Below are 18,545 nucleotides of genomic sequence, written 5' to 3'. Positions count from 1 at the left end.
CATTGATTCTTAGTTAATCAGGTTCCTTACAGCAGCTGAAGTAGATCAAATTGAGTTGAAACTTCTTCTCTTAAACCGCCATGAGGGAAACAGCCCACACACTTTCAGCTTCTTCTCTCCTGCGTCTTCTTCCACTGATAAGCACGGCTTCACTCGCACACATTATTATTAAACTCACAGTCAAAACACACGGGGAGGATTTGATTCCATGTTTGGGGCTTTGTTGGGATCCTCATGTAGCTGCACGGTCCATGTTTTATAAGGATTATAGTAACGCAGAGACAAACCTGTTACATACATCAGGTTCATTCGCTCCTCAAGCTTTACTTCCATTGTGTTGTGATTGTGGGTGAAAGTCATGAATATTAATTTCATACAGCAGCAGCAGCAGCTTACCAAAAATATCACACAGAGAAACCTGGGTCTTATGCAATGTTATGCATGCATTAAAACACACACACACACACAAACGCATCTGCTGGAGTCCTGGAGGAGTGAAAGTCAAACAAAAGAGGGAGCTGGAAGAAAAGAAATGTTTGTTTTGACTTTTTTACTCATTAATTAAAGGAAACTGGATGTTTGCCTTAAAGGCGACATAACGAACACACCCTGAGGGACCTGATATAAACACACCTGAGTTCTCCTCTACAGATGATCCTGATCTGACTGAATGTTCCTGCACTGTTTCAGAGATCGAGTATCCTCATGGCACACTTCAAATGCTTATTTTTAGCCGTTACCTGCCTACTGTATCTCTGACTCTGTTTCGCCTTCTGTTTTAGATCCGGATCAGTCCTGCTGTTTTTGTACAATGTGTGGTATCCATTATCTCACAGTGGAAGACAGTGATTTGATCCTGACGTCTTGTTACTCTGCAGGCTGTCACACTGAGACACAAACCACCCGAGCTAACAATGATGGAGGCTATTTGCCTTCCGGCGGAGCTTTCAGCATTTATAAAAACACCCAGCTGCTGTTTCTGTCTCCAACGTCTCAGTGTTTAACTCCGTGTTTGTGTTCTTCTCCTTTCAGCCACGACCGCGGATCGGTTCTACAGGATAGACCGAGCACAGGTGAGTCCGTCTCGTCCGCACCAGAGGTTATTTCTGTGTCCTGTCAACGCTGCCTCCAAATATATTCAATCCCTGACCCGCTGAGGTCAGCTGTCATGAATACCTCCAGACGCAGCACCTCTGAGACCGCTCCACACAGAATAACAGCCCCTGTTCACCTGCAGTACACCCACTGATCACCTGATTCAAGCTCAGGTTGAGTCTGACTATGGGATTCAGTTAAAGGGGGATGCCGTAGTTTTGAAATCCACTTTAAGCCCCCAGACTCTAAAAACAGAGCCTCACACAGGAGGTTGACTTGTGCAAAACTTCCCCCTCAGATTTGGACTAACACAGAGCCAAAGACCTTCCTGTTGCGACTCCTCAAGTTTTATGTAAATGCTGCAGCCGTGCGAGCAGATGTCCACTGCTTCATGAGCCTGAAATGATTTAGGAGGTTTTTGCAGCTGCTTAATTATTCCAAAGTCCGGGCAGTGACGGCACATTTGGCATATTACTCTGACGTGCGGTTCAAACAGCACAGGTACAGAAGCCTCTGACTACCGAGCCTTGTTAATATTCAGCCGGCTCCTGGTTCAGAGTCAGAGTTTAGTGTTGAACTGTCACAGGCGGAGATTTATTCCTCTGCCACTTCCATCCGGATCTACACGGCTCTCTGGTTTTAATGTGGCTGAGGGAACTTTCCTCCAAGTGACACCTCACTGAGTCTCTCTCTGGATGTATAGTGAGCTGCAAACTTCTAAACTCTCCACTCTGACATCTTTTAAACCTCCTTGTTGTTTGTGAGTCAGTGAGGAGGCTAAATTATGACTTTCTACGGTTCAGAGGCTTCGTCGGAAAAGCCCCCCCCCCCCTTCATATTTGATAAAAATGTCCGCTTGGCCTCACATGAATGAGGCCAGATGGAAATCTATCCGGACAGGAGGGATTACACACATCTGCCTGAGCAAATAAAGCAGCGAGTACAGATTGGTTTGGTTCCCTGTCCGGGCAACGTTACAAACACAGAAGCTGCTCCGTGGAAATATTGGCTGCTTCGTTTGCCAAACATATACTCCAGTATCATTTAGATAGAGGATGCAACTCATGGTGCAGTGTTAATGACAGAAACAGACATGGGGTTAATAAAATATTGAGAAAAGTGAAACCAAACATCGATTTAATTTCAACCCTTCAACTCTGGAGCAAAAATAATAAAATCTAAATATTTTTGTGATTTGTTTGTGAAGGTTTTGGAGGTTTTGAAATGTCTAAATCTTGCTTAAAAATCTTCAAATGTTGTACAAAGTGCGTCTGTCTCCCTTTTTCTTCTTCAGGAGCATCTTAACTACGTCTCAGAAATCTCCCAGGAAGAGATCTTCATCCTGGACCCTGAGCTGGTGGTGATGGCATCAGTAGGCACCTCCCCCTCCGCCATGCCCGACCTTGTTCACCCCGCGTCCAGCCTAGAGAACAACAGGTGAGTCAGATACTGAGGGAATCCACCTTTCAGTAGTTCTAGGTGCGTTCGTAAAGACCGGGCAGCAACACACGGTTCTGCAGCTCTTAGCGTTTAAACCTGCGTCCACCTGAGCAGAGGTAAGTTCAGATCGCCGTCCGTCTTTAACCTCCATCATCATCGCTCCAGAGCCGCTCCTGACTGCGAACCCGTAGGTGTTGCAGCCTGAAGTCGAGTCAAAGAGAGTCACAGAGGTGTGCCGAGTGTGTCAGGTGCATTAGTCACCTATACGTACAGTATACGACGATATACAGTACATGTGACTGCTGCTGCTGCACATTTGAATTTCAGAGCGCTGCTTCACAGTTGGAGTTGTCAGAATAGAGCCTGTTATAAAGGGCATGAAGTGTGTGTGTGTGTGTGTGTGTGTGTGTGTGTGTGTGTGTGTGAAAATACATGAATAATATTTCTCTCTGTGTTTCTTCTCCCTCTGAAGAACAGCAAAGTGTTACTATAATATTAGCCATGGTGTGTGTGTGTGTGTGTGGATCACAGTTTCTCTGCTCGCCCTGCCTCCATGTGAAATCCTTTTAAGCATATTTACACACAGACACTCAGATTAAATCCTCACCTACAGGAACCTGTTCGTGCAGCTGTCTGTAAACGCTCGTTCTCTCTCTGCGGGGCGACTCAACACAGAGGAGACAGACTCAGACGGGTTTTACTCTACGTAGATGTTTGTGGGACGTCTTAAATATCTGATGACATCTCTGACTCTCGGTCTGAAGCTCTAACTCGACTTTGGATTGATTCAATTTGTTCAAAAGACTCCATGATATCTCAAAACAGATGAAAAATGCACGTTATTCAAACACCACCGATCCATCTATCCGTCCATCCATCGATACCCAACCCAGTTCATGACTGAAATGAGCCTCATGAGCAACCTTAGATAAAGAAGTTCAATGATAAAGTTAACCATCATCGACTCTGAGACGTGTTCTTAAAGGGAGGCTGATTTCTCTCTGCAGGTTTGAGGTTGTCGTGATGAATACCAAGCTCCTGGTTTCATCCACATCACTCATCACTTTATTTATTAAACGCTGCGATGATCATGAAATTAAAGATGATCAACTCAGACATGTTCTGATTCATTTAACCCCCTGATTATTTCTGCATGTTCACATACAAAATGTGAAAGCTTCATGTGTGTGGAGGTTAATGTGAGCGATTCAGTGTTTAATATAATCTGTTGGTTCATTAGCATGGTGCTCCTTTGTACCCGTTCTGCTCTGAATGATAATTGTTATCATAAGTGGACATTATGCTCCGAAAGCAACGACTCCTGTTAACAGCTCTGATTGAACCAGGATGGAACGTGTTTACTGACACCTCCATCAGACGGATGGATGGATGGATGGATCGGTAGATAGGTAGGTAGGTAGATAGATAGATAAGTTAATAAATAGTCAGTAAATAAATAAATAAGTAAATAAATAATTAGATAGATAAATAAATAAATAAATAAGATAGATAGATATATAGATGATAGATAAGAAAATAAGTGAATAAATAAATAGATAGATTGATAAATAATTAATTAAATAAATAAAACAGACAGATAGATAATTAAATAAGTTAGGAGTCTGATTTAAAAGGGTAACATGTAAGGATTAGCATACAGAAGAGAAGGAGGGAATAAAAGCAGTAACAGGTACAATGTGAGGATAGGCAGAGCAACGCAACCTGCTGATCCTAACAACACTTCCCCTCGGCTATGTGTGTGTATGTGTGCGCACGTGTGTGTGTTGGCGGGCTGATTTGCAATGCTGAGTGCACTGAGTGGGAGGATGAGGAGGAGAGATGAGACCGAGAGGCAGGGGCAGAGAGAGAGAGAGAGAGAGATGGGTTTGGGAGGAAAAGATAGAAAAACAGTGGATGGAGAGAGAGATGGAAAGCATGTCAGAGCGCTCAAGAGTCACACCAATCTGCCACACTTAGACACACACACACACACACACACACACACACTCACACACATACTCACACATAAACAGAGTAGCAGTTTGCCCACGCAGGGCCAGAGGTGAACGTTATTCCTCCCACCATAATTACCTCTCTCTCTTTCTCTCTCTTTCTCTTGCTTCTCTCCATCCCTCTGACGAACTGAAAGACACCTACACACCAAACATTTTGTTATTTTTTCCCACTGATTTCTGAGCTGATGGCTTCACATGCCGTCAGTTTACTCTAAAGTTAGAGCAGACGCAGGGTCGAAGCAGCGGCAGGAGGAGAAACCACCTATGACCACTCTATGTCAAATTATGAACAGAGACCCAACACCAAGACAGGATAAGACTCAGTCTGACCCCACCTTAATCCACCATGAGCATTGCACATCGCAGTATTTAGCTAGGTACAGCGGCAAGGACAAACTTCCTTTCAACAGGCAGAAACCTCCAGCAGGACCAGACTCATGTTAGACAGCCATCATGCCTTGAAAGAGGGATAGAGGGGAGTAAGAGAGAGAGGTGATAGTGATGAGACGAGTAATAGAAGCTGTTGCCGCTGGAGTCCAGCACCTCTGCAGCAGGAGGACGTCTACGGCAGCTCAGAGGGACCTGCGAGACAAGGGAGCTCAGGGACTCCAGAAAGGTCTATGGTTAGTCACTTTAATGGGACAGGAAGAATTAAAGTAAGTGATGAGGGGGTTGGGGGGAAGGGGGTGAGCTAGGATCCCAGTGTGTCAGTGTGCTAGTTCCCCCCGGCAGTCTAGGCATATAGCAGCATAACAAAAGCTGGTCCAAGCCTGATCCAGCTCTAACTATGAGCTTTATCTAAAAGGAAAATTTGAAGCCTACTCTTAAAAGCAGAGAGGGTGTCTGCCTCCTGGACCCTGACTTGTAGATGATTCCAAAGGAGAGGGACCTGATAACTGAAGGTTCCACCTCCCATACTACTTTTAGAGATTTTTTAAGAGATGTTGTCACACTTCAGAACGTGTTGTGACACTTCTAACCTCTGAAGACTGAAGGATGATTAACCGACCCTCTCTGATCTGCCACCTCTGCTGTAAATGTTTGGTGGACTTAATGCGTCTTAAATCGTTTGTTTAAGGTCAGATGAAGACGGTACTTGTAGTTAAAAGAAACATTGTGCTAAAGATACATCGACTGTCAGTGAAAGGCGAGATTTGAGAAGTTAACAGCCGGTCTCAGAGTCGGACGTCTGAAGTGTTTTTCCAGAGTTGACAAGTGGAATTAAAAGTGTTTCCCGTATCGCTGAAGACTGTTGATGTGACGGGGTTCCTGCAGCTCCCTCAGGCAGAAGAAACTCTGAAAGTTAGTCATCCACTCTGCCAAAACACCTCCCCAGCCAACATCCAGACCCCTGAGTGCAGAGTCCACACACACCCGGAGTTTAATCTGATGTATGGAAAAGTTAGAGTGGAGAGAATACTTTGTAAATGTTGTTTGACAGACACTTGAGGTAAACAGGACTCTGTAGGACATCATCTAAAAGCTCCTGTCCTGCATGCAGTCACTCAGACGGAGGAGATCTCAGGTGACGGGAGACGGAGAGGTGAGGTGTAAAAAACACAAATATAACTCTGGAGCTGGAGGCTGGGTGCAGCTGCAGCGCCTCATCCCTCCTCGGGGTGGTATGTGTTTCTCAGTGTGAAATCTCCTCAGGACCCACCGTGTCTTCTGCATCAGTCGCCGGCGGTCAGTGAAAACTTTCCTGACGTGTCACACAGAGCAGCGGATGCCTGTGACAGTTTTCAGCTATAATGGGAGTCAGCAGCAGCAGCAGCATGACGTTTGTTTTCCTCTGCTTGTTTTACAGCCGAATCAAAGCTCTGACACTGATAACTGCCAGATAAACGTACTAACGGAGGAGACGTAGGAGGAGGACTAAACTCCACACCACACACTGTTAAAAGTTTGACTTCCCCTCTAATCACCAGAGCTGCCACACACAAGTTGAGCCGCGCAGAGAGAGAGAGAGAAGGAAGGAAGGTTAAAGGATGGCTGGTAATGGTGGGCTCCAGCTGAGGAGGACCACAGCAGTGTGGGGTAGTTTATGAGGAGACAGTGAAAACACACCTCGGGCATTCATTATACTGCAACAGGAAGAACAGGATCACACTCAAACATCTTTACTTACCACCAGAGCTTAGAGCAGCTCGTTGAAATATCTGAAACAGAGCCCTCAGTGAGGATGAGTGTTTTTAATCAGGTTAGTTTGTGTGTTTTAGTAAATGATGCTGCCTCAGACAAAAAGGAAAGTTTGAAGCCTACTCTTAAAAGTAGAGAGGGTGTCTGCCTCCTGGACCCTGACTGGTAGATGATTCCAAAGGAGAGGGGCCTGATAACTGAAGGTTCTACCTCCCATACTACATTTAGAGACTTAAGGTATGATGAGCAGGCCTGCATGCTGAGAGCAGAGTGTTCTAGAGGGGTAAAAGGGCACTACAAGCTCTTTAAGCTCTTCGATTTTCAGCCGTGTGAATAATCAACTTTTAGTAAGACACCTTCAGAATAACCGTCGTGTTTGGACAGCGTGGGCGTTACGAAGCGGTCTCTGCCGCTCTCTTGAAAAACATTTCCGTCTCTGACCTCCCCTTTAAGAGGTTTGTGGATATAAAAACATTATGCTAATTCCACCTCCGCTAGATTATTATTATTATTATTCGGCTCCCCGGGAGAGGTTACTTGTCAGGTTTTTGACGGAGGAAATCCAAATAGAGAATATTCATTAAAATCCAACATCAGCCCGAGGTCTGAGTCTACTCTGGACTCCTTCATGTCCTGTTTACTGTCTCTGAGTAGCAACCTCTCTACACCAGGCTTACTGTACGTCACTGCACCCCTCTCTCTCTCCAGATGTTACAGATTGTATGTCAGACTCTTCTCCTTTTAGGCTTCCACTGTCGTCTCCACGTTTTAAAAGCTTCTTTCACTTCAACACATCTTCAAACTGCTTTATTCTTGCTTCTCCTTCCTCTTCCATCGCTTTTATCCCACTCATGCTCATTATCTGTGTTCAGCTTTTTTAACTCTTTATCTAACCGGGCTCCAAACGTTCAAACGCTGCGGCAAAGAGGTTACACAAAGGTTGTTGATCAGAGTTTTGCCATCATTAGAGTTGTTTTTATGGACACGCTGGACCAGAAATGCTCACATGGGTTTTAAATTCTTCTTCTTTTTAATCATTACATGTCTGACTGTAGGTTTCTCTGAGTCTGTGCATTGATTGTGTTTCCTCTGTGCTCCTCTGCTGCAGTTCCTCCCAGAGGCCGCGTGTGAACAGTGACAGCTGTGCAGCCGAGGCTTTGACCAACAACACGGCGCCTCTGCCCAGCAAGCTCAGCAGGTGAGAACGCCACAGAAAGAAAGGCAGCATTAATTTAGAGGGACAAACTGTCTCCCTGTGTGACCACTTTTATTGCATTCAGCAATGTGCAGGTCGTGTACTGCTGTGTAGCACTTTCTAATCAAGCTAGCACTCCATTCATTCATATTATATCACCCTTTTCTTTAAATGCATGATGAAGAGTTTATAGCTGATGATGTTATAAACTTGTCTCTGGTTTGTGTTTGACAGAGCGGGATGTATCCATCGTTCCAACACCACTGCTGCTGATTTCAAACCAAAGCTGAGGTCAGTCCGCTCACACAAACATACTTACACTCTTGTGTCTTGCGTAAGGCTGTTAGCATCAGGGGTTAGATTCCCTGCCTGGTAATGATTGCCTCTGACAGTACAGGTGTGTCAACTCACTGAGCAAATACCTGATCACACACCTTCTGTCAGGTCGTCTCTGATAGCTGTTGCCCCTTCATCAGGAACATGAAACACTCCACTGCAGGAGGTGTGACGTGTGTTTGAGCTTCTGATGGCAGTTTGAGGTTGATGCGTCTGTGAGATCTTCTTACAGTTTTCATTCATTAACAACAAAGTTCCTGTGTTATTGTCAGTTTGACTCGAGTCTCTTTGTCACGTCGCTCCGCTCATTAAAACGCAGCAGAACCGTCTCTGCTCATTAAAACACCACAGCTCTCACTAAACTAGTACACCATAAGAAGGCCGGGGTGCTTTGGTGTGGCCATGCATGAGGTAGAAAGACGTGAAGTTATCTCTCTGAGGTTTCTACTTAAAAACAGTCCAAGATAATGAGTTTAACTTCTTCTTCTGCTAAAACAGACTCATGAAGCGAGCAATTCCAAACCTTTCATAACTGTTACTCGTTTTTTAACCCTAGATATGTAAAAATAAAGAGCCCTGGTTTGAAAACACTGGAAACCCCCTTTAAAAACTCCACGTACTATGAAGCAGAGTGTTGAGGATTCAGAGTGTGTGTGTGTGTGTGTGTGTGTGTGTGTCCGTGCTTTCAGAGAGTGTGTGTTTGAGGAGTTTTTAGCTCCACAAATGGCAGCAGATGTAGAAGCAGTGAGTGTCTCTTCTGACCGTTTTACTCTCTCTCTCTGCAGAACGGAGAGGAGCCTGAAACCAATCGAATCAGAGAAGGAGACAGAAAAAGGTAACTAACCCTGGTTCTTGCACTTGCCCCCCTTCCCTTGAACTAAGGTAAGGGGGTAAGGTAAGGTAGTACTTTTCAAAGGTCCCGGGGCTTTCGGGGGGCATGGTCTGCAATGCTGAACGTGTCTGATTGGTAGATTACCTGCAGTCTGTTTTATTCCATCCGCCGTCCACAATAACATCACACACAGTAGTCTTCTCTCAGCCCAACGCTAATGCATCTCTCCCGGTGTTATGGTTTTAAAAGTGACCCTGTAAACTGGAGACCTTCAGCTGAACAGAACAGTGTTTGTGGAGTTTACACAGCTGTGGAAACACATAGGGAGTCTTAAGATTCAATATCCTCATCAGATATTTAATGATCAGAGAAGGTCCATTTATTACACACAGACAGTGTGAGTGTGTGGTAAGGCACATACAGGTACACACATAGGCACACACATAAGTACACACATAGGTACACACAAAGGTACACACAGGTACACATATATACACAGGTACACACATAGGTACACATTTATTACATACAGACAGTGTGTGTGTACGTGCGTGCGTGTGTGTGTGTGTGTGTGTGAGAGAGAGAGGAACAAAGACAGGTGTGCGACAGCTTCTGTGTCTCTAGACAGATTGTTTTCTTCTCTGACATTATTTTTTCAACCTCTGTCTCCTCGAGGCGGCTCACTTTGCATGCTGGGAGTTTTCTCTGTGTCAGCTTGGCGGTGGTTTTCTTCTCTTCGGGGACTCTTGTGTTTTCGCTTCATGATCTGGTTCAGTTGTATCTCTCTCTGTCTCTCTGGGCGGGGAGTTTGCCAGCAGGTTTCTGTGTTTGATTCTAGTTTTTGGAGTGGTGCGTTTGGGGCTGAACACAACCCAGTTCTCTGTCAGTGATTAAAGGAGCTATGGTAATCAGTCTGGAGTCCACAGCAGCTAACAAACACGGTGGTGCTCTGATGTCAGAGAGATAAGTGTGTGTTGGTGTGAAAGAAGAAGATCGGGTTATAGCAACATTAAGATTCAATCTGTCGCTCTGTCTGTCACACACACACACACACACACTGACAGCTCCCATAAGGGTCAGACAGGTTGACTGCATCAAACCGAGGAGTTCAATGGAGCAAGTGACGTGTGTGCGCGCGCGTGTCTCTCTGTGTGGCTTTTTTTTGTGTGTGTGTGTCTCTCTCTCTCTCGTGCATGTGTCTGTCTGTGTCTGTGTGTCTGCCTGCGTTTGCATGTCTGTCTGTTTGTGTGTGTCTGATTGTATGTGTGTCCGTTTGTATGTGCATGTCTGTTTGTTTGTGTGTGTCTGTGCGTGTCAGTCTGTTTGTGTGTGTCTGTGTGTGTCTCTGTGTTGAGCCCACTTTGTGTGATACAATGATGTAGTCAGGTTTATGCATTACACTGTTATAGTCTCTTAAATCTCCTCCTCCCCAGATGTGTCTCCTCTAGTTTCCTCTCCTCATAGGTTGTCTTCGTCTTGGTTTGTCTGCTTCTTCTAAGGATAGAGGATCACCCGCAGAAGAAAGGAGACTCCTGTGAAGTGGATGGAGAGCCCACCAACAGGATCTGAGCAAGACCTTCTCTGCTTCTTAGTGTTGTAGTACAGATTAAGACACTCACACTACAACAGGGGGGAATTATTTTATGTGCACACTTGATGTTTGATGTTGTGTTGTCTTTATTGCTATTCAGGCTCTGGGCATCCCTAGACTACTACGACTACTACTAGTAGTACCAGAATACCAGCCCCGGGTGACCACTTCCCTTCTTCTTCAAGTGGCGTGCAGACGAGTTTCTGTGTCACCGACGAGGGATCTACGCATCTTGATAGTCCAGTCACTGTCGTAAATAAAGTTATTGATGATATAGTTTGTCTAACACATCTGTGTCTCTCTAGAACCAGTCTGTGGAAACCTCACGGTGACAAACACAAGCAGACCAGGACCATGAGGGCCAGTTGCTGAGGTGAACTCCATACAAACTACTACTGATGTTCACATTTACACATCAGCCAGTCAGTTTGTCTGGAGTTCACCTCAGCAACTGGCTCTCATGGTCCTGGTCTGCTTGTGTATTACTATGAGGTTATATATACTACTACAAATACTTATTACTACTGGAAGTTACAAGTAGTAACTTCCAGTAGTTATAATAACCCTATAAATACATCTGAAATAACATTGCATGGCATAACATAGTAATAACCAACTCATTTGCATAGGGAATGATATGCGAGCTCTCAAAGTGAGGCCTCGCATATCATTCCCTATGCAAATGGGTTGGTTATTACGTAGTAATAACACAGTAATAACCAACAAAATTTGCATAAAATTTGCATAGGGAATGAGATGCGAGGGTTTTTCTGGATTTTCGAGTTTTTGGGCTCGCATCTCATTCCATATGCAAATTTTATGCAAATGAGCTGGTTATAACATAGTAATAACATAGTAATAACATAGTAATAACCAACTCATTTGCATAAATTTGCATGCGGAATGAGATGCGAAATTTCCGGGATTTTGGATTTTCGTTTTCCCTTTTTTTTTCGCATCTCATTACGTATGCAAATTTTATGCAAATGAGGTGGTTATAACATAGTAATAACGCAGTTATAACATAGTAATAACCACCTCATTTGCATAAAATTTGCATACGTAATGAGATGCGAAAAAAAAGGGAAAACGAAAATCCAAAATCCCGGAAATTTCGCATCTCATTCCGCATGCAAATTTATGCAAATGAGTTGGTTATTACTATGTTATTACTATGTTATTACTATGTTATAACCAGCTCATTTGCATAAAATTTGCATATGGAATGAGATGCGAGCCCAAAAACTCGAAAATCCAGAAAAACCCTCGCATCTCATTCCCTATGCAAATTTTATGCAAATTTTGTTGGTTATTACTGTGTTATTACTACGTAATAACCAACCCATTTGCATAGGGAATGATATGCGAGGCCTCACTTTGAGAGCTCGCATATCATTCCCTATGCAAATGAGTTGGTTATTACTATGTTATGCCATGCAATGTTATTTCAGATGTATTTATAGGGTTATTATAACTACTGGAAGTTACTACTTGTAACTTCCAGTAGTAATAAGTATTTGTACTAGCACATATAGTATATATAACCTCATAGTAATACACAAGCAGACCAGGACCATGAGAGCCAGTTGCTGAGGTGAACTCCAGACAAACTGACTGGCTGATGTGTAAATGTGAACATCAGTAGTAGTTTGTATGGAGTTCACCTCAGCAACTGGCCCTCATGGTCCTGGTCTGCTTGTGTTGTCACCGTGAGGTTTCCACAGACTGGTTCTAGAGAGACACAGATGTGTTAGACAAACTATATCATCAATAACTTTATTTACGACAGTGACTGGACTATCAGGATGCGTAGATCCCTCGTCGGTGACACAGAAACTCGTCTGCACGCCACTTGAAGAAGAAGGGAAGTGGTCACCCGGGGCTGGTATTCTGGTACTACTAGTAGTAGTCTAGGGATGCCCAGAGCCTGAATATCAATAAAGACAACACAACATCAAACATCAAGTGTGCACATAAAATAATTCCCCCCTTTTGAAGTGTGAGTGTCTTTGTCTGCACTAAGAAGCACAGAAGGTCTTGCTCAGATCCTGTTGGTGGGCTCTCCATCCACTTCACAGGAGTCTCCTTTCTTCTGTGGGTGATCCTCTCTTGATGGATGAAAGTCAGGATGCTGAATGGTCTCAGAAATCTGTCCCTTACCAAAACCTGACCTATAGACGGGGTCACACATCCACACAAAGACACATCAGTAACATCACCAGATACCAATGTTCACCTATGTTTCAGTTCTGATGTTAAAGTCTCTCTCTCTGTTTCTAGATCAGCTGATTGAGTGTGTGAAGAAGAAAGACTTGAAGAAGGTGAGCAAAACTTTTATTTGTACCTCCTTCTTAAAGCTTTCAGGCACTATGAAGGATTGGTATCAAACGTAGAAACTCACTCCTTGAACTTTGACTTCATCATCAGCTGCAGGAGCTGCACCAGCAGGGAGCCGACCTCACGGCGCTGGACTCTTCAGGCTGCAGTTTGCTCCATCACGCTGTCAGTGCAGGGAGCAAAGAGCTGGTCCGCTTCATCCTGGATAACAGTGAGTCACGACAGCCAATCAGCATCCACAGTCCATTTATTGTAATTGATAAAGAGTGAGTTTATAGCAGCGTTTGTTACCTGGATGATGATCACGTCCTTGTGTGTCGTCTCTCTGCAGCTTCAAGTGACCTGCTGGACGTCGCAGAGAAACATCAGTAAGTTCAACCTGCAGATTCAAACAGAGATCATTACACACACACGTGGCTTTGAAGCTGCTGTCAAACTCTGAGACTGGAGTCCTGTGACTGTGTCTCCCTGATTCTTGTGAAACACGAGCCGGGCGTCCAAACTGTCAGAGCACAAACATCAGACACCAAACACAGCTGCAGGGAGCCGGACTCCCAGAGGACGCTTCTCTCAGACGCTCTAATCCCCCCCTCTCTCTCTCTCCGACCAGGGGGGAGACGGTTCTTCATCGAGCTGCGTCTCTGTGTCACAGATCCATCTGTCATTATCTGGTGGAAGCAGGAGCCTCGCTCATGAAGACTGACCTACAGGTATGTCAAATCATCACGTTCAAGCTGAGTAGTAAGATCACCACAGCATGTCAGACCTCCCGTCTCTAATAAAGTGAGATCAACCTTTAATAAACTGAGTGTTCCTCTTTATTCTGACGTCCCTCCACCCTCGTCTAAAACACAGACTCCAGCTTCTTCTTCTTACCATCAGTGCGAGCCGCCCCTCTCGATGCTTCTTCTTCTCTCATTCAGCTCAGATCCACGCAGAGAGAGTCTAACAGGCTGGACTCAGCACTGACCTAGATACAGAGAGAAGGGGGAGACAGACAGACAGAGAGGGAGATAGGGAGGGAGACAGTGAATGTATCGCAGGACAAATGACGAGAAGATGATTTCTACATGGTGTGTGAAGAGCTCAGTTATCTCTGTCAGACTGTCGGTGTGACACGTCTGAAATGAAGCTCATTTATATACACAAAGAATAAATGAACTAAATGTACAAATAAAATTGTTTAAATTCATCTTTAAAAACCTCAAGTCTCTAAATGTTATAAGTACATGATAATATTCTCTGAGGCTCTGTGGAGGGAGAGTGAAACCTGAAGGTTGATCTGGGTCAGTCTGAGCTTCATGGTTAGATTTGAGTGTGAAGATGTGGAAGCTGTGATGTCTGATTGTCATTAAAGTACTCACAAAGGTTAAGTTGAGGTTCTGTGTTTGTCTCCATCAGGGCGACACTCCTAAGAACCGGGCGGAGAAGGCTCAGGACGCCGAGCTGGCCGGTTATCTGGAGAACAGGCAGCACTACCAGATGATCCAGAGGGAGGACCAGGAAACTGCGGTCTGACACGTCAGGGGACTCTTCACGGACTGAACGATGAAGAACCTGCTGAGGTCCTCCTCACCGCCATGAGACTGACTGACTCACGGTCTCTGTGATTGGAGGACTGCTGGCGTGAGGACGCTCAGAGAAGCTGTGCCAAATCTGAACTGGTTGTGTTTAAAGAGATTACAGCGTTTTCACTCGGACTCTGAAGATCATCTGCATATCAGACTTTTCAGGAACTCCAGAAGACTCATCGATTAGAGACCAGACAGTTCATGTGTTTTACTTTAGTCTCAGAAGGTTTAAGAGTCTGTAGATTGTATTTATGTCACGGTTGAAACTCAGGAAATCACCTTTGAAGCTGTCGGGCATCTCAGCTGATCCTCTCTGCAGCTGTCTGTGTGAGAATAAAACAAGAAGAGCGGGAATATGAATTCATCATCTGAATGATCTCAAGAGTGTCAAACTTTATTGTGTTAAATAAACCAGCGGCAGGAGGAAAACTTGATGTGGATTTAAAGTCTGTGTTTAAACCGTTTTTACCGGCTGCCTCCATCAGAAGATTCTAAAGACACGTCTTGTAAGGGTGTGATTCTTTCTTCTTCTGCAGAAATATTAAAATACGTGTAGTTTAGATTTCAGCTTTGTAGAAACGCAGTCACATGATTCATTTCCGTCCTCATTTCAACCCCAGAACAGAGTCTCACACAGACTTGTGTTTTCTGATGCGTAGATGTTGTAACGTATTTTAAAGATTTAAACAATGTCACGGTTAGAGAGGAAACAGAGTTATCAGAGTGTCAAACCTCCAGAATCTAAAACCTTAACCAACATTCTTTTTTACAGCGTTGGCTTCAAACGTTTCTGCTGAGTGGAGTAAAAACTGCTTTTTGAATTTAGCACCTTATGCTCAAACCGTGGACGTTCTTCTTAGTGTGCGATTATTAATATCTCATGCGTAGTGTCGATGTCGTGGCCTTGAGATCGCACCAAATGGGAGTTTCACCGAGCGGGAGGAAGTGTTGCTTTAACGATGAGACGATGGATCTCCATAGACCAAAGCACTGAGAGGTCGAGGGTTGAGTTAAATCCATCTGCTTTAATTATTGAATATACTGTTGTTTTCATCCTCACCGTTCAAATCATCCACTCATCACTTTATTCCTCCAACTCTTCTGTTTGAAATATTTAAAGTCTGATTCCTGTGTTTGAATTTAAGCCTCCAGAATGTTTTAGAGTATTTAAATCCATCATGAGGAGGAAGATGTAACATTCAATATCTCATCTCTCAAACTGACCAAATGTTAATGTGAATATTTCTTCTGTGTGTTTTTATTAGAGTGCAGTGACGTCGGATGATGGTGTGTACGTTAGGTTTTTATCAGGATTGTTTTTGTTGACGTTAAAGGAAAATCAAGTTGTTTTTATTCTGAGCTTCATCATGATGACGAACTGTAACCTGAGCTGTTAAAGGGAAACTAATAAACTGTCTTCATTCTCAAAGATTCATGGTCCACTTTCTCCTCTGAGAACACACCCTGATCCAAACCTCGCTCTGCAAACACAACTCAATTCAACGCATCCTAATCCCACCTCCTAACTCACGACGACTCTGTGAACATCTAATGAGTCCGGACTCTGCAAACAGCTCGATGCCGTCCTTGTCGTGAGCATGTGAAGACTCCAAACACGCTCGCTCTGATATTTATGTAAACATGTTAACCTTGAGTTCTGGAGCTCACAGGGAGAACAAGTCTCTGCTCGTTGCGTGACATGAAACATGAAATGTTTTTGGTGCTACAAGAAGTCAGAAAGAGGATTTTTCTCTCATCAATGAAGCTCCTTTAAGAGGTCCAGTTTTCAGAAACGCCTCGTGCTTTCTGCCCACATCTGATCTGAAGTCCAAAAAGTGAATATTTAAGAATCTGTCTACAGTGAAAATCAGCAAACACAACTTTCAGACCCTGAGCTCACAGTCAGTTTGTGAATTCTCTCTCTCACGCTGCTTTGGAGGAAAGTTTCTTCACAACAGGACTTCATGAGTTTAAACTTTGTTCAGTTCATTATCAGGAAATAAAGACACGGCTCAGCGGCTACAGGAATAATTGGAGACGACTCAAACTGTTATTTTGTTTTTACATGTTTGAACGAGCTGCAGCACGTTCTGCAGCTCGTCTTCTGACTTGAATATAAACATGCTTTTAGAATACAGTGCAGAGTTTGAACACACACGACGACATTTGTAACATGATCAATAAAAGAAGAAGTCTGCTCATCCTCTGAAAACAAAGCAGAGCTCATTACTGGATACGAGATGGAGCGATCGATACGTTTGAATATCATCCTGATCAGCCGTATGTAGACGGGGATCAATAACTACATCTGTTTCTGTTCTTAGAGAAGTTCAGTCCTTTCAGTTTCAACTCTTTCATGAACGAGGGAGGTTTACAGTTTATGCACACAGCTGTTTGCAGAGAAGGTCGAGAGTCAGGACTCCTGAGGGGTGATGAAGCAGCTCAACAAACGGATTATAAAAGTAGCTTCAAAATCTAAAATGACACGTACAGAAGAAGAAGCTGATGAGAGAGTAAAAATGGCGTCACCGGTGTGGATGTTTTCCATGACTGCAAGTATTAAAAGAAGAGGAGGAGGAAGTCCTCAGGTTTTAACTCCACAAAGTTTGTAAAATTTGTAAACAGTAAGATGTAAACAGAGCGGGTCACAGATCCACTACGAAGATCTATACATTTAAATAAACCTACGCCTCTCCAGCTGCCGTATCCTGTGAGCAGAAAAATGTGGAGCAATGGAGTTTAATCTCATTGCGACTGTGACACAGTGTTGAATGCAGATTTGACACACAGGCCTGTCGATGAGAATTCAAAGGCCCGGTGTTGACTTTGCTTCAGTGAGAGGAGGAGTGGAGAGCTAAAGCACGCTTTTGCTGCTGCTGCTGCTGCTGCTGCTGCTGCTGCTGCGTGGCTTCCTGTGAAATCTTCATTCATTTGGTCGCTGACATGTGAGCGCTGATTCCTCATGAATAATGAAAGCTTCAGTTCGGAGGTTATTTCTGTGTCTTTGATCAGGACGGTGACACTCTGCCAGACGCTCTTACGCTCATTTACAAAGCTTAATCAGAGTGTGTAATCTACGGAGCAGCAGGGGAACATCAACAGAACAAATACTACGACTTCTTCTGTCGCTGCTTTACTCCGACATGTCTTACTTCTATTTTTAATGTGAACACACCAGACCAGACTTTTCTAATCTCAGATCTATGAAGGATTAAGAATTAAGAAGTGATTTCAAGTGATTTGCATTGAGTGTGCGTTCTCTCTCCTGACCAGCAGGAGGCGAACACACGTGGGATTGTATAAAACTAGGTAACCTTCTCCTGATGAGTTTATGGTCTCAATCTCTAGCTTCAAGTCTTCTTCAACACAGCATGATGGTCCCGTTTAGGAGCAGGAAGAGGGGGCGGACTTTCTGTGACCTCCCTATCAGAACAGACAGAGACAAAGGAAGTGTTTCTAACCTTTAGGGCTCTTCTAGCTCCAAAACAAAACAACATGGCCACCACTAAATGACCAAATCTAAGGCTACCAGAGGAGGATTATCCCTTCTTCTCTGAGTCTAAATGGAAAGACGTCCTGCAGATCTTTCAGAGCCACAATTTCTACTTGTCTTCATCACAGCATCAGATCAATAAATCTCTGCTGGGTTCAAAGAAAATTAAAAAGATATAACAAAGAGAAATCTATAAAACCGTGCTCACCCTGGCTTTAAAGTGGCGTCATTAAACGCCTCACGTTCCGTCTCTTTTGTGACACCTGTGGTGACGAGCGGTAACTGCAGGTCGTATTTATTTATGACATTATTCACATATTTAATTGAACATCTCCCTGAAAGTCAAACTTCTTCTTCTTCTTCACTTTCCTCCATCGATTTATTTCCTCACGTGTTGCCGAATCCGCCTCGGTGGTCGTATGGATTCGAGTACGTCTGAAAACTTCTGCGCGGTTGGAGCTCTGACCTCAAAGAAACTCTCCCATCATGCCTCCTGGCCTG

The 18,545-nt window shown here is 44.1% G+C and overlaps 2 protein-coding genes across 16 annotated transcripts in view; one reads left to right on the top strand and one right to left on the bottom strand.

Moving 5' to 3' along the window:
- Positions 1 to 15,980, top strand: part of dgkza (diacylglycerol kinase, zeta a) — a 66,657-nt gene extending 50,677 nt beyond the window's left edge. For all 6 annotated transcript variants that reach the window (XM_034677451.1, XM_034677449.1, XM_034677450.1 and 3 more), the window contains 10 exons: positions 1,033 to 1,073; positions 2,390 to 2,532; positions 7,798 to 7,887; positions 8,119 to 8,175; positions 9,006 to 9,055; positions 12,924 to 12,964; positions 13,071 to 13,191; positions 13,312 to 13,348; positions 13,591 to 13,690; positions 14,382 to 15,980. In XM_034677451.1, the coding sequence (XP_034533342.1) occupies positions 1,033 to 1,073; positions 2,390 to 2,532; positions 7,798 to 7,887; positions 8,119 to 8,175; positions 9,006 to 9,055; positions 12,924 to 12,964; positions 13,071 to 13,191; positions 13,312 to 13,348; positions 13,591 to 13,690; positions 14,382 to 14,498 (797 nt within the window). In that variant the 3' untranslated portion in view covers positions 14,499 to 15,980. The remainder of the gene's footprint in view (positions 1 to 1,032; positions 1,074 to 2,389; positions 2,533 to 7,797; positions 7,888 to 8,118; positions 8,176 to 9,005; positions 9,056 to 12,923; positions 12,965 to 13,070; positions 13,192 to 13,311; positions 13,349 to 13,590; positions 13,691 to 14,381) is intronic.
- Positions 12,404 to 18,545, bottom strand: part of chrm4a (cholinergic receptor, muscarinic 4a) — a 63,006-nt gene continuing 56,864 nt past the window's right edge. For 7 of the 10 annotated variants that reach the window (XM_034677457.1, XM_034677456.1, XM_034677458.1 and 4 more), the window contains 5 exons: positions 14,345 to 14,874; positions 13,857 to 13,950; positions 13,272 to 13,359; positions 13,045 to 13,181; positions 12,404 to 12,814 (listed from right to left, as the gene is read on the bottom strand). The gene's annotated coding sequence lies outside the window, so the exon portion shown is untranslated. Of the gene's footprint in view, positions 12,815 to 13,044; positions 13,182 to 13,271; positions 13,360 to 13,856; positions 13,951 to 14,344; positions 15,082 to 18,545 lie in introns of all 10 variants that reach the window. The other 3 variants (XM_034677462.1, XM_034677459.1, XM_034677455.1) reach the window with 3 other exon arrangements.

Source organism: Notolabrus celidotus, chromosome 24 (genome assembly GCF_009762535.1).
Source record: "Notolabrus celidotus isolate fNotCel1 chromosome 24, fNotCel1.pri, whole genome shotgun sequence".
Classification (NCBI taxonomy): domain Eukaryota; kingdom Metazoa; phylum Chordata; class Actinopteri; order Labriformes; family Labridae; genus Notolabrus; species Notolabrus celidotus.
This window is presented reverse-complemented; position numbering and strand designations above follow the sequence as displayed.